The following is a 13,400-nucleotide window of genomic DNA, read 5'->3' as shown; positions in this document are numbered from 1 at the left end:
CAGGGACACGGGATGTGCTGCCATGGCCTCAAAAAGGACCTGTTTTTTAAAGAAAAGTGTTACCTTTGGGGTGGCACTTTGGTTTTGGGGGAGAGGTAAAGTATTTCTGTTCCGGGTGAGGAAAGGCTGAGGGAGCTGGGGCTCTGGAGCTGGACACGAGGACACTGAGGGGGGACTCATTCATGGTTACAGATATCTAAAGGGGGAGTGTCAGGAGGATGGAGCCAGGCTCTTCTGGTGACAACCAGTGATAGCACAAGGGGTAATGGGTTCAAACTGGAACACAAGAGGTTCCACTTATATTTGAGAAGAAACTTGTTCCTGGTGAGGGTGTCAGAGCCTGGCCCAGGCTGCCTAGGGGGGTTGTGGAGTCTCCTTCTGTGCAGACATTCCAACCCGCCTGGACACCTTCCTGTGTAACCTCATCTGGGTGTTCCTGCTCCATGGCGGGATTGCACTGGATGAGCTTTCCAGGGCCCTTCAACCCCTGACATTCCGGGATTCTGTGAAGTGTTCCCTGGGCGGCCGGAAGTGGAGACGACGCCGCCATCTTGGCGCTGCCCAAGGGCCGCCGCCAGGGGGCGCCGCCGCCGCTGCTGGGCCGGGGCGGGCAGCGCCAAGATGGCGGCGGCGCGGTGGGTCTGCGCGGCGGCGGGGCTGGGCGGCCGGTAGGTGACCGCGGGGCTCGCTCCACTCCTCGCTGCCCCTGCCCGGAGGAGGGAGCCCGGTTCTTTCCCGGCGGGATCTCCTCTCGCCCTTTTCCCGCGCGGCTGGGGCGGCCGTGTCGCAGCAAGCGGCACCGCGACCTCCGGGCCGCGCCGGCCTCTCCTCCCTCCTCCCCGTTCCTTCCCCGCTGCAGCAGCGCGGACGAGGAGAAGTTACTTCTCCTCCAAACACGCGGGCAGCGAGAGGCTGTTTCCTGCCCCAGCCCCATTACAACAGCGTTAATTGCCTCGACACGGGTGCTGAGGGACCATTCACTGAGGAGTGAGAGATGTATTAGAAGGGGGTGGTCAGTAGGTCAGAGAGGTTCTCCTGCCCCTCTGCTCTGCCCTGGGGAGACCACACCTGGAATCTTGTGTCCAGCTGTGGCCCCTCAGCTCCAGCAGGACAGGGAACTGCTGCAGAGAGTCCAGCGCAGGGCAACAAAGATGCTGCAGGGAGTGGAGCATCTCCCGTGTGAGGAAAGGCTGAGGGAGCTGGGGCTCTGGAGCTGGACAAGAGGAGACTGAGGGGGGACTCATTCATGGTTACAGATATCTAAAGGGGGAGTGTCAGGAGGATGGAGCCAGGCTCTTCTGGTGACAACCAGTGACAGGACAAGGGGTAATGGGTGCAAACTGGAACACAAGAGGTTCCACTTAAATTTGAGAAGAAACTTGTTCATGGTGAGGGTGTCAGAGCCTGGCCCAGGCTGCCCAGGGGGGTTGTGGAGTCTCCTTCTGTGCAGACATTCCAACCCGCCTGGACACCTTCCTGTGTAACCTCATCTGGGTGTTCCTGCTCCATGGGGGGATTGCACTGGATGAGCTTTCCAGGTCCCTTCCAACCCCTGACATCCTGGGATTCTGTGTGAAATTCCCCCCCGTGTGCATGGGATGGTGCCATGAGGGGCTGTGAACTCCCCAGCACACACGTGTGCTCAGTAATGAGGGGAAATTCCCTTTTAGAGTGGGGAAAGACGGTGCAATAAGGGGAAATTCAAGGGGCCGAGTGGTGCTGGGTGAATCTGCCCCATGCTGTGGGCTATAAAATGGCCTGTAAATGGGCTACAGTCTCTGTTCCCCAAAGATAAATGGAAGAAAGAACAACATTGCTCTTGGAAACCTTCCTCACAAATCCCCTTGTGGTTTCTATACCTGTTACCAAGATCACAACAGTATGTAAATAACATGACTTAGATGTTTCTGTGCTGTGGCCCCCTCGCTCGCAGCAGGGAGGCCCATGTGGGGAGATGGAGTTTTTCCTCCTCTTTCTGCCCCAGCTGCTGCTGTTCAGCTCTGTGACCCTCCCAGACAACCAGCCTCAGCAGCAGCCCCTGCGGAGCTCGTTTATTTAGTGTACCGGCTTTTCCCCCTCTGTATGTGATAAGGACGAGAGAAATGTGATAATTACTCCTCTGTATGTAATATTTACCTGTGCTGTCTGGGACACTGGGGTGGTTACATTTCAGTTTGCTCTGAAATACCTGGATGCTGTTTGCTGTGCGCAGCTACTGGAATCGGAGGTGCAAGCAAGTATTTACACCACTGAAAGCCAGGCCTGTCACTTGTGGTTTAGCTTAATTCTCTTCTCTTCCTCTTCCTCTTCCCTTCCCCTTCCCTTTCCCCTTCCCCACTCTCAACTCCATCTGGACACCACCCCTATTTTCACCACTAATGCCAATTATGTGGCCAGTATGGAGCCTCTTTTTAGCTGGTCTGGTTTCATTCTGGAACAGTACTTGTCCAGGAATATACTGAATTTCTTTAGTCCCCAAAGGGAATAAATACACAGAGGTGAACAGGGGTGAGGTACGTGTAGCTAATAGAGTTTTTATCTTTTATCCAAATATTGCCCTGGTATGTTTTTCTTGTAAGATTTGGTTGTGCAAGAGCAGCTGGTGCATTACAAATAAGAGCCTGATGTTGGACCAGCTAAACCCACCAAGCAGAGGAGAAAATGCTGGCCCTGGTTTAGGTTCAGGTGCCTGAGGCTGGATCTATCTCAGCTCTCTGTAAGCTTCTGAAAATTGGGCATTTAGTCCAACCTAGATTTCCAGGTGCTGTCCAAAGGAAGATAAAGCTCCCTTAGGGTGATTTTGTTCTATTGCAGGTAAGGAAGGTGCTTTGCTTGCCTTTAGTAACTCTGAAAGAGCCTAGATTAATTTTTTAGGTGGCTAAAATTGGAGATTTATGTCTATTTTGTCATGAAATGAGAGACGGGGAGCTCTGAAAAGGGGAAGAAATGAGGGATATTTTGTAATTTGTAAATTGTGACTAAACTGCTCTTTCTCTAGGCTCTGTCGTACAGTGTTAAAAGATCATAACTTGACAACGCAACGGTCTTTGCACCAGCTTGCACCGAAGAAAGCATTTCTTCCGCCTGCAGTATGGCATAATGCAGGTAAATACGGGTTAAAAATGAAAAGATGAGCATTGTGTGTTTTTATGTCTTGCGGTAATAATGAAAATCTGAGCACGATAACATTTCCTAGGTGGTTTTTGATGAAGCACTAGCACATCTGGAGCTTGGGGAGAAGATGTGGATGGCTCCCTGGGCACGATTAGACATGTCTTTTCTACATCATTTAGCTGTTGAGACTTAGAAGGGGCTTTGTCAGTGCAAAATATTTGGGTTTTGCCACGTTTCTTTGTGTAAATGTGTCCCCTGTGAAGGGCTCGTGTTCCCTTCTGTCCCACTTCGGCTGCTGAGGTGAAATCACTGCCCGCTCACACAACCCAGCACCAATGAAAGCAAAGCCTTTCATTCTTAGAGCTGCCATATATATATATATATATTAAACTTTCCTCCTCTTGAACATGCAGCTGTGTATGGTGCATTAATAGCATTCTCCATTAATATTACCTGCAACTTGGTATTACCCTGGAAACACATTGTGGCCAAATCCTCTCTGTCCAGCACCAGTTTTGTGTTTCAGTTCTGATCCCCGGGCTCTGACGAGGGACTCATGTGCTGCCTGGTCCTTCCGTCGAGCAGGAGGCAGAGCAGTCACAAGCAGCATCCACAGCGCTCTCATAAAGAAATTATATAGATGTTTGATGTAAATACAGCCCGCTATCAGGGACTGAATAATACATTCCAAAGCGATTACTCACAGCTGTGCAAAGAGCTCTCCAGGTTGATTAGTGATGGAAAAACGTGCCCTTAGGATGGCAGGTGACGCTTGGAGAAGAGATGGGTTGTTGTTCCATTTCTTGCTCTCTTGGGATTATTCTTTTTATGTTAAAGTATTTTCATGCCTCTTTTTTTTTTAAAAAAAAAGGTGAAAATGTAGTGTGTGCGTACCGTGCCGTTGTGTACGTGCAACTCAAATGGGTTGGTACCATAACAAAGTCACAATTCGGCAATTTATAAATTGCGTGATTTGTCATCTAATATGAGGGAGTCACAGGCAAAGCAGCAGTTTACAGAAATCAATATGTCAGCTCTTTTTGTGGCTTTAAATCCCTCTGTTGCATGTTTTTTGAAGTTATGTGGGGTTGTTTCTCAAATGTAATTTATAAATATTAGTTCCTAGAGATTCTTTTGGGTTTAAAATTCATTTTTCTTTCCTGAATGTTTGTATCTCATCGTGTTACTTGACGTGCAGGGAGAGTTAGAAGGAAAGAGAACTAGAAGGAGAATTGGGACATGGGAAACTGTCCCCGACTGATGTTCAGCCTCAGTGGGACCCCAGGCATGTGCTGCATGGGTGTATCTACACTGTTAAATGTACAGTCTTAAATCCTCATAGCTTATGTGTATCATCAGGAAGGTTAGTAAAAGAAATTGGGATCCTTGGCTTTCATTTAAGCTGATACGGTTTCATTATTTTATTTTCCAGTAAGAGGCATGTTCATTCAAACTCAGGACACGCCAAATCCAAATAGCTTGAAGTTTATTCCAGGGAAACAAGTGCTGGAATCGAGGACTATGGAGTTTTCCACACCAGCTGCGGCGTTTTGCTCACCCTTAGCAAGGTATTGCTAAACACATCATCATTTGTTGGGAGGATCATTATGGGCTGTGTAACCTTCCTGTGTAACCTCATCTGGGTGTTCCTGCTCCATGGGGGGATTGCACTGGATGAGCTTTCCAGGTCCCTCCAACCCCTGACATTCTGGGATTCTGTGATTCTGTGAGTAAGAGTCACTGAGCAGATAATGGATTTCTATCATCGTGGTGCAGAAGAGGCTCAGAGCGCCACCACAAGCCTCTTTAAATATTGGGAAGTGCATTTTTTGTGTGTTTGTGATTGCTTTCACACCAGCCTCTGAAAAGAAACTTTATGTAGCTGGAAGGGCTTTGGTTTGAGGGTGAGATCCAGAAATGCTGCAGTTGGTACCTCCAGAGATCCCTGTTTGAGTCATCTGGTGTCTGTCGGAAGAATTGTATGGAAAGTACCCTGTTTCCCTGAAAATAAGGCTTACCCCAAAAATAAGCCCCAGCTGATTTTCCAGGATTTTTGAAGATGCTCGAAATATAAGCCCTACTCCAAAAATAAGCCCTAACTGCAGTTCATTTAAAAGTCAATTTAAATAGTGTAGCTATAAATGTAAAAAAGTAAGCATCCTTTGAAGCAAGAATTGTATAAGACCCTGTCTTATTTTCGAGGAAACAGGGTAGAAGCTGCTTCATGTGCCGGTCTCTCCAGGAACTGCAGGGTGATCAGACACACAGCTCTGACGCTTCCAACTCTGGCAGAGTGGCTTGGCAGCAAACAGGATCTTTACACGCAAAGTCGTATGACTTAAAGTAATAAATACAACGTGAAATGGCTTTGAGGACGTCAGGAGGCGTCAGCGGAACGCTGGATCGGGTTACGGAATGCAGTTCGCTGGCAGAAAGTGGCTTTTTGTTGTCGTATGTCTGCGAATAGACATTTTCGTCAACGCAGATGTGCGTGCTGGAATGTGAAAATAAATGGCTACTATATGGGTTGTAAATGGTCTGTAAATTCTCATTCTGCGTTTTCTGCTTGAAATATTGCCCAAAGCGTGTTCTCTCCCCTCGGCTAAGTTGGTGTGTTGCTTTGGATGGGTGCTGATTTAGTGGCTGCTGGATGGGGCCATTTCAAGCAGTTTACTATGAGTCTTAAGCCTTTACCAAATCCTCTAATTTTTCCTGTGCCATACAAACAACTCAAAATATTGCAGATTGCTCACAAAGCGAGTTGGGGTGTTAAAGCCTTGGGGGCTACTCAGCACTAATCCTTTTATTTAAAGGCAGCAGAATCGAAGGCAGGTTTTTGTTGAGCTCAGTTACTTTAAATAACTTGCTTTAACCTAAAGAGCATTCCCTGTATTCACTCTAGTCCTACCTGAAACAACAGCTACCGACTGGTTTTGATGCCGATCCAGTACCTTTTTATATACAGAATTTAATTTGGCCTCCAAATTAAAACTGGAGAGCGAGTGACTCTTTCCCACACCCTGTGGAGAAGCCCTGTAAGGTGTGTTTGGTTTTACTACGCCCACAGCAAGATCTCCTGGCTCTTACTAAGCTGTAACTCAGAGTTCCTCATCATGGTTCTGTTTTTAGTGCTTATTTTTGTCTAGAAATACATTCTATAACTTCTTTTCAGTGACTGATTAACTAAGTCTTTAGGAGTTTGCCTGAAATATATATGCATTTGGGGGTTGTTTTGTTTGTTTTCCTGACAGACAGTTATTCAGAATTGAAGGAGTGAAAAGTGTTTTCTTTGGACCAGACTTCATCACCATCACCAAGGTAAGCAGGACCGAGTTCCAGATGTACTGAAAGACAAAGAGTTTCTAATGTACTGACAGAGTAAAGAGTTTCTAATGTACTGATCGGTGGACAGCAGGGTGACCATGAGCCAGCACTGGGCCCTTGTGGCCAGGAAGCCAGTGGTACCTGGGGTGGGTTAGAAGGGAGTGGTCAGTAGGTCAGAGAGGTTCTCCTGCCCCTCTGCTCTGCCCTGGGGAGACCACACCTGGAATCTTGTGTCCAGCTGTGGCCCCTCAGTTCCAGCAGGACAGGGAACTGCTGCAGAGAGTCCAGCGCAGGGCAACAAAGATGCTGAAGGGAGTGGAGCATCTCCCGTGTGAGGAAAGGCTGAGGGAGCTGGGGCTCTGGAGCTGGACAAGAGGACACTGAGGGGGGACTCATTCATGGTTACAGATATCTAAAGGGGCAGTGTCAGGAGGATGGAGCCAGGCTCTTCTGGTGACAACCAGTGACAGGACAAGGGGTAATGGGTACAAACTGGAACACAAGAGGTTCCACTTAAATTTGAGAAGAAACTTGTTCGTGGTGAGGGTGTCAGAGCCTGGCCCAGGCTGCCCAGGGGGTTGTGGAGTCTCCTTCTGTGCAGACATTCCAACCCGCCTGGACACCTTCCTGTGTAACCTCATCTGGGTGTTCCTGCTCCATGGGGGGATTGCACTGGATGAGCTTTCCAGGTCCCTTCCAACCCCTGACATTCTGTGATTCTGTGAAAGACCCAGAGTTTCAAAAAGATGAGCTGAGATGGGGCTGTGTGGTAGGTGCCCATAGGGGAGATGCAGTCAGACTCTTGGACACATGTAGTTAAAGTACCACAGGCGACATTCACAAGCAGCATAAAGGGAATTGCCTTTAATAGAAAAAAGAATCCTAAAGCGTGGGTAAGCACTGGGGTGGGTAGCACAGAGAAGCTGCAGGTCTGGAGCTGTTCCACAGGGACGTACAGACAGACGGACGGGTGTTCGAGCAGGACGGAGCTCATTGCGGGTGGGGTTGTGTTTGCACAAGGTGTGTAGCTCGTGGCAGTGGAGATAAGATAACGTGTCTGCTGGTACTGTGGGAAATGCCGCAAATGAGAATTTGGCTCGAAATGAAATGGAACCAAACGATCTTGAGGATCTGAAAGTTTGGGAAAAACATGTGGCAAATAATGTGTTTTGGAGGCTTCTTTTTCACCTCTTTTTAGGTAATATTGTAATAGCGCTCGGCTTGCAAATAAGGAAAACTTTCTGTCGACTGTTTTAAGTAGAGTCTTGATGAGCTTTTTTGGCAAAGTTGGACTTGACAAAATGATGAAATCAAATCCACGCATCAAACGTGAGAGCCTATTATATTTTTCGAACGTAAGAAGAATCTCTGCGTAACTTCTTATTAGGAGGCACATACTCTGGTTTTATTCTTGTATTTTTTTCTGCTGATTCTCATAGGAGAGTGAAGATCTGGACTGGAACTTATTGAAACCAGATATTTATGCGACCATAATGGATTTCTTTGCCTCTGGCTTACCTGTAGTTACTGACGAGGCACCTCGGACAGACACAGGTAAATCAAACTCTTCAGGCCGAGGCCGGTGACTGCCATGGGGAGCAGTTTTTGTTATTTCCCTCCTTGAATCAAAATAGAACACCCAGGCTTAATGTCTGTGTCTTAATGGTAGCTTTATGGTCTTAAATGAACGAGAAATAGTAAGAAGCCTTTTCCAAACTGTAATAGGAAGTGAGAATAACTTACAGTTTAACTCAACTTTTATTTTCTCATTTGCAACTTAGCGACTTAAAATGCTTTTTCTCGCCTTTTAAGGAAGATGACAGCCATTGAATTCCTCTCTGCTCTGTCTGGATTTAATGTCAGTATTAATACAGACTTTATTTCCTTTCAAAAAGTTGTCTTTAAAAGTGCTTCCATGAGCCCAGCAATGAGTTTGAAATGGCATCCGGAGCTGCTAAACCCAGACGTGCTCATCATTGTTCTCCTGCTGAATGTTTTTACATTGCTAAAACATGCTGAGGACTCTTCCTTAACCCATGAATCATTATTGAACGTTACTCGTTGCTTCCTTTAGAGGCTGTTGTGTGTTAAGGCCTCTGCCTGTTGAGAAGAACACGGTACCAGTGCTGGGTTTTGTTGCTGAAAGGCTGGGATATAAATAAGGATAAGGCAGGAAAAGATTCCTCTGAATTAAGACTTCAGCCTTCTGGTTTCAGCCCTCTCAGCAGCGTTTTAATGCTGTTCTATTCTGCCATTATGGAGACAGAGTGTTAATAATCCTGTCTGAGTTCTCTCCAGTTTCTGATTTGCACATTTTTCCCTTCCCAAGCTGCATCAGATGATGATGATGAGGTCGTGCTCATGATTAAAGAACTGCTGGATACAAGGATAAGGTAAGCTGGGAGCCTTCCTGCTGGCTGGAGTTAGGCCTGGCTTTGGATTTCTTTAGTGCGTTTTCCTCTGGGTATGTGGGAATTCATGGCTCAGTATCGAGTGAGGGGGTTTGAAGTGGCAGACTTGAGAATGCTGTTTCCTCTCATTGCAAACTTCCTATCTGGTTGTCCTGTTTAAGCAGACGGTTTGCTGAACTTTGTGCTGAGGATATTTTTATGCTCATTAATTGTCTTCCAAGGTGAACTAAAAGGAATTAGCAGCTTGACATTTCAGGTGCGGGGAAAATGTCTGCTTGGCTTTCTGAAGCTGTGGGATCTGGTGCCAACACAACATCTTCCCCAGCTCACAAATTGCAGGAACCAAAAACCTGTATGTTGGTCAAAATCACAGAATTCAGTTCAGTTTCTCCAGAAGTTATGGTGAACTTGGGCTTTTGTTTCCCTCCTTCTCTCCTCCCTCCAGTGGACCAAGAAGCTGCTGATGAGAATATTAGCAGTGCTGTATCATCCTTCAGTTTATAGCAGGATAGTTCACAGAAACTGTATCTAAACCAGTGGTATGGACAGAGAATTTACTGTTTAGCCAATCAGAAATACATGCAAAGGAGTTGTCAGAAGGTGCGGGATGGAGAGAATGTAGCTCTGAAAGGTCCTGTTAAAGAAGTTCATTTCAAAGGAGAAAAAGTGACTTTTTCGTCATGTTCTTTGGCTTTCCGGAATGGAGGAGTTGTTAATAAATGTGTCAGATTCTCTGAGGAGCCCAGTTCTCAAAAGAGTTATTTTGGAAATCAGTATAAAGAGCTTCTGTTAGAGTAACTTGATGGTTTTAGCTTGGTCTGGAAAAATGTTGCTATGGGGACCTAGTTACAATGCTGGGCATTCGTCGCTGGCAAAAGGCGACCAGGCTGCAGAAATGCTCGTGCTACCGGGGCTGATCTTATCAGATGCTCCTTTTTTCACCCTTTACCGGGATTAAGCTTTTCTATAATTGGAGCTTTTTCTGTCCTGTGTAAACTATGGTGAACTATGTATTTATGGAAGCACCAAAGAACTTATTACCAGCGCCCATGTTCAGGTAACAGATGCACACGCATCACACGGTGGGACTCACACCTATTATATTTGCCGCATAACCAAGGCAATCATCATTCCATGTGGGGAGGGTCTCAGGACAAACCAGTGTTTCTTTTGCCCCTAGAATTTTGATGATTCCTTGTGTGCCGTTGCATTCATTACAAGTCTGTGTTGCTTAATGTGACAATAACTGTCAACCTGAGAGAGTCCAGCAAAGTGTGACTTGTTGGAAATTTGAACCGAGTGGCTGTAGAGAGCTTCAGTTACTATTTCTTGCCAGTTCTTTCTGTATATTAAATTGAGCTTTACTAAAGATGTCTAGAAAGGAACATATTTCAGCCATACTTGCTTTAAATTGCGTGTCGTGCTCCCTCAGGCCGACGGTGCAGGAGGATGGTGGCGATGTTATTTATAAAGGCTTCGAGGATGGGATCGTGCAGCTGAAGTTGCAGGGGTCGTGCACCAGCTGTCCCAGCTCCATCATCACCCTGAAGAACGGGATACAGAACATGCTCCAGTTCTACATCCCTGAAGTAGAAGGCGTGGAACAGGTGGGTTGCTGAGCAATAGCAGCTGTTTTGCATGGAAAGCGACGTCTTTGTCCCGGAAAGCAGCGTTGCAGAAAAGGCTCCATGCGGAGCCTGCGCTGCCTGTGGCTTTGTGGCAAAGGTGGCGATGGCCCGGCCTCCTTGGACCCTCCGATGTGCCCGTGTCCCTCTTGCACTGAGGAGCCCACACCTGCACACTGTGTTTGCCACTGATTGTTACCTCTGTGCTTTGGTTTGATACGGGACAAGCTTTCATCCCCTTAAATGCAGATTGTTTTGCTTCCTCGTTAAAAATCCCGTAGGCTGTAGTGATCTGACGGCCTTCGTAATAACTTGATGAGCTTCTGTTATTTCAGCCACAATTCCTCCTGGCATTTTTGATTGCAAGTTTGTCTTGTTGATGTGATCGCTGTCATTCAGCGCTGTGGAAGAACCGCTGCTCTGGTTGGACGCAGCAGGGGTTAATGTCGTACATTCTCTATGCAGTGCTGTGGGGCTGAGATTCAAACCATTTACCAAAGTTACTTCTGGGTCTGATTTCAGGTTATTGATGATGATGATGTGGAGAAAGAAGCAAATTCTACTTGAGCTGGCATCATCTACGGCCAAATAAGTATTTACCTCATGGTGTATGCAAAGAACCTTTGTGCTGAGGAACAACCAAATTTGCCTTTCTTTTAGGAAAAATAGTTGCACTTAATGTTTGTGAAAATGTATCATCAGTTAAGCAGTTTGTCCACTAATTTATTAAACGCCCTGCGTTCAAAAATGAATCCTTTTGCTCTGCTTTGTGCTGTGTCTTAAGAAAGAAATGGTGGGCTTGAAAATGGTGATGCATCTCTCCATTGTTCTCCCATACAAACAATTCAAGACTGAAAAAAAAGAGGCAGCAAAAGTTTCCTGATTGTTGTTTGTGCAATAAAAATATATACATTTTATACCCCCAAACCTCGCTGGGTTTGCAGGACGATCTGCCTTCACAACTGGGAGGTTCAGATAGTTCATTTTATTGAGTCTTGTTCAGCTGTTTGTTTTAGAGGATGTAGTGTTGCCATCACTTGTGGAAAGTGACCTACGTGTTCCCTACCACTGTGCAAAAAAATAGCAACAGGAACAAAGAAAGGGAGTTGTTTGTTATCAAAATCAGATCTTTTAAAATAACTCTTAGAAGAAGATGATCCTTATCAGCCTTAGTAAGTAAAGAGACTAATTAACTTGCTTAGAAGTAAAGCCGTTCAGCTAATCATTTGCTTAAACTTGGAAAAGATGATTTCTCAACATAATATTCCCAACGTCCAGATGAACGTGCGGTGCTTACAGGCACAAATGACACCGGTAGGACAGCAAAGCAAGCGGATGCGTTTACCTGGGCCGTGTCCTGTTCTTCCGTGGCGCGCACAGACCTTGGCTGGCGGAGCAGAACACGTTCCAGTTCTAGAGACCACGGGAAGCAAAATATTTATTGTTCCGAAGTCAAGCTACATAAATCACGCTTTGCAAGTACTTCTGTTGACTTGAGCGCGTGGGATTGGATTTCTTCCTGGTGACCGGCTTTAGCAGATGGCTTTGCTGACGGAAATGCTGTTTCTTTGCGCTGCTGCAGCCGAGCTGGGTTTGTGGTCGTTGTTTGGCTTTGGTTGTGGTCGTGTTCCCTGTGAGCAAGGATTTGACAGTGGTGTGTTCTCTCCTTCCCTCCTTGCCGGTGCAATTCCACCCAGTCCCTGAACAGGATCAATTAAATCAGCGGAGGATCCTTTAGACAGCGTGCGGATCAGCATGTGGTGGCCGTAAACTTCATATCACTTGCTAGAAATTTGAAAAGAAATATTTTAGCAAAATGTTTCTTCGGCTTTCATGGAGAGTAATAACCTACAGTCGTTTGAATTACCCTCTCGGGATTTGGAAATCGGTTTGAAATTACCATATTTTCTTTACTTCGTTATGAAGCATCTTAGAAGTGTATCGATGAGCCTACCCCCATGTTCAATAAGAATCAGCAAAGCATAGAATGGCAAGTAGTGTTTCTGGTTTCTCAAAAATAGAGATTTTTAGGCCTAATGTGTCAATTTAATGCACTCTATAAGCCACAACTTAGGCAGAAAAGTAGCTGTTTCATGTGTTAAATAAAATGTCTCTCTTAAAGATGTGGTCTTTGTTCTTTCGTTAAGCAGTACTCCAGGATCTGTCATTGTATTTCCAGTCTTGGTTCTGTTGGGTTTTGATTTGTACAAATAGGACCAAATGAAGCCTGTGTGCCCTGAGGTGGGACATGAAGCATCTTGTGATGTTGAGACTGAAGAGATACCCTGTCCAGCGAGTATCTGGTGTGTCCTCAAGTTCCTCAAGCCCTGTCATGCAGAGAGAAGCTCGTAATGTAATTCTCCCTTAGCCATCCTGTCCCACTACGAAGTATAAGAAGATGATTAGGGCAGCAATTGTGTTTCTACAGCCAAAGGGGGTGTGTGCTTTCCAACTCTTGATAAGGGAAAGCGGCGGGGAGGGGGATAAGTGCCAACTGGAGAACAAATCAAAACCCAACTGTTTCACAACAATAACCATAAACTCTAATATTATGGTAGCCCAGCGTGGTAAAATCATCATTCAGAGTATCTGTGTGAACTTTCCAAGCTGTCTGAACAGCTCAGTCGCTGGAAAGCCCTGGGAGTGAGTGGCATCCCGGCGCCTCCGCTCACCTCAAATCTGCATTCGCGGGCAGTGAAGCGAACGGGAATATATAGTAATGACTGCTCAACGTTTCGCTCAGCAGTTGGTGAGGTGGCCAGTGTCCTCCGGCACTGTGGTGCGTGAGCCGATGTTCTCGCGGTTCTTTATTTAAAGAGCGCCCTTTGGTTCTGTGAAGTTCTATAAATTGCAGTTGGCAATTACATTTGAAATAGTAATGACTGCTTGAAATAATTCTGGTGTTTTTTTAAAGAAGTGCTTTGGT

General features: G+C 46.2%; 1 protein-coding gene across 1 annotated transcript; it reads left to right on the top strand.

Moving 5' to 3' along the window:
• Positions 1–607: 607 nt before the first annotated feature.
• NFU1 (NFU1 iron-sulfur cluster scaffold) lies at positions 608–12,641 on the top strand. Its single transcript, XM_080360210.1, has 8 exons — positions 608–668; positions 2,999–3,105; positions 4,547–4,682; positions 6,366–6,432; positions 7,878–7,992; positions 8,768–8,831; positions 10,282–10,456; positions 10,997–12,641. The coding sequence occupies exons 1-8, from the start codon at positions 622–624 to the stop codon at positions 11,039–11,041; spliced, it is 756 nt and encodes a 251-aa protein (XP_080216336.1). The 5' UTR covers positions 608–621; the 3' UTR covers positions 11,042–12,641.
• The last annotated feature ends 759 nt before the right edge of the window (positions 12,642–13,400 follow it).

This window comes from Nesoenas mayeri (genome assembly GCF_963082525.1).
Source record: "Nesoenas mayeri genome assembly, chromosome: 27".
Lineage (NCBI taxonomy): Eukaryota > Metazoa > Chordata > Aves > Columbiformes > Columbidae > Nesoenas > Nesoenas mayeri.
Note: the sequence above shows the minus strand (reverse complement) of the source record. Positions and strands in the feature narration are given on the sequence as shown.

Excerpts from the sequence above, each read along its gene's own strand:
- NFU1 (XM_080360210.1), top strand. The coding sequence starts at position 622 with ATGGCGGCGGCGCGGTGGGTCTGCGCGGCGGCGGGGCTGGGCGGCCG. Across the intron at positions 3,106-4,546 it reads TGCAGTATGGCATAATGCAG|TAAGAGGCATGTTCATTCAA; the intron begins GTAAATACGGGT and ends TTTATTTTCCAG. Across the intron at positions 6,433-7,877 it reads ACTTCATCACCATCACCAAG|GAGAGTGAAGATCTGGACTG; the intron begins GTAAGCAGGACC and ends TGATTCTCATAG.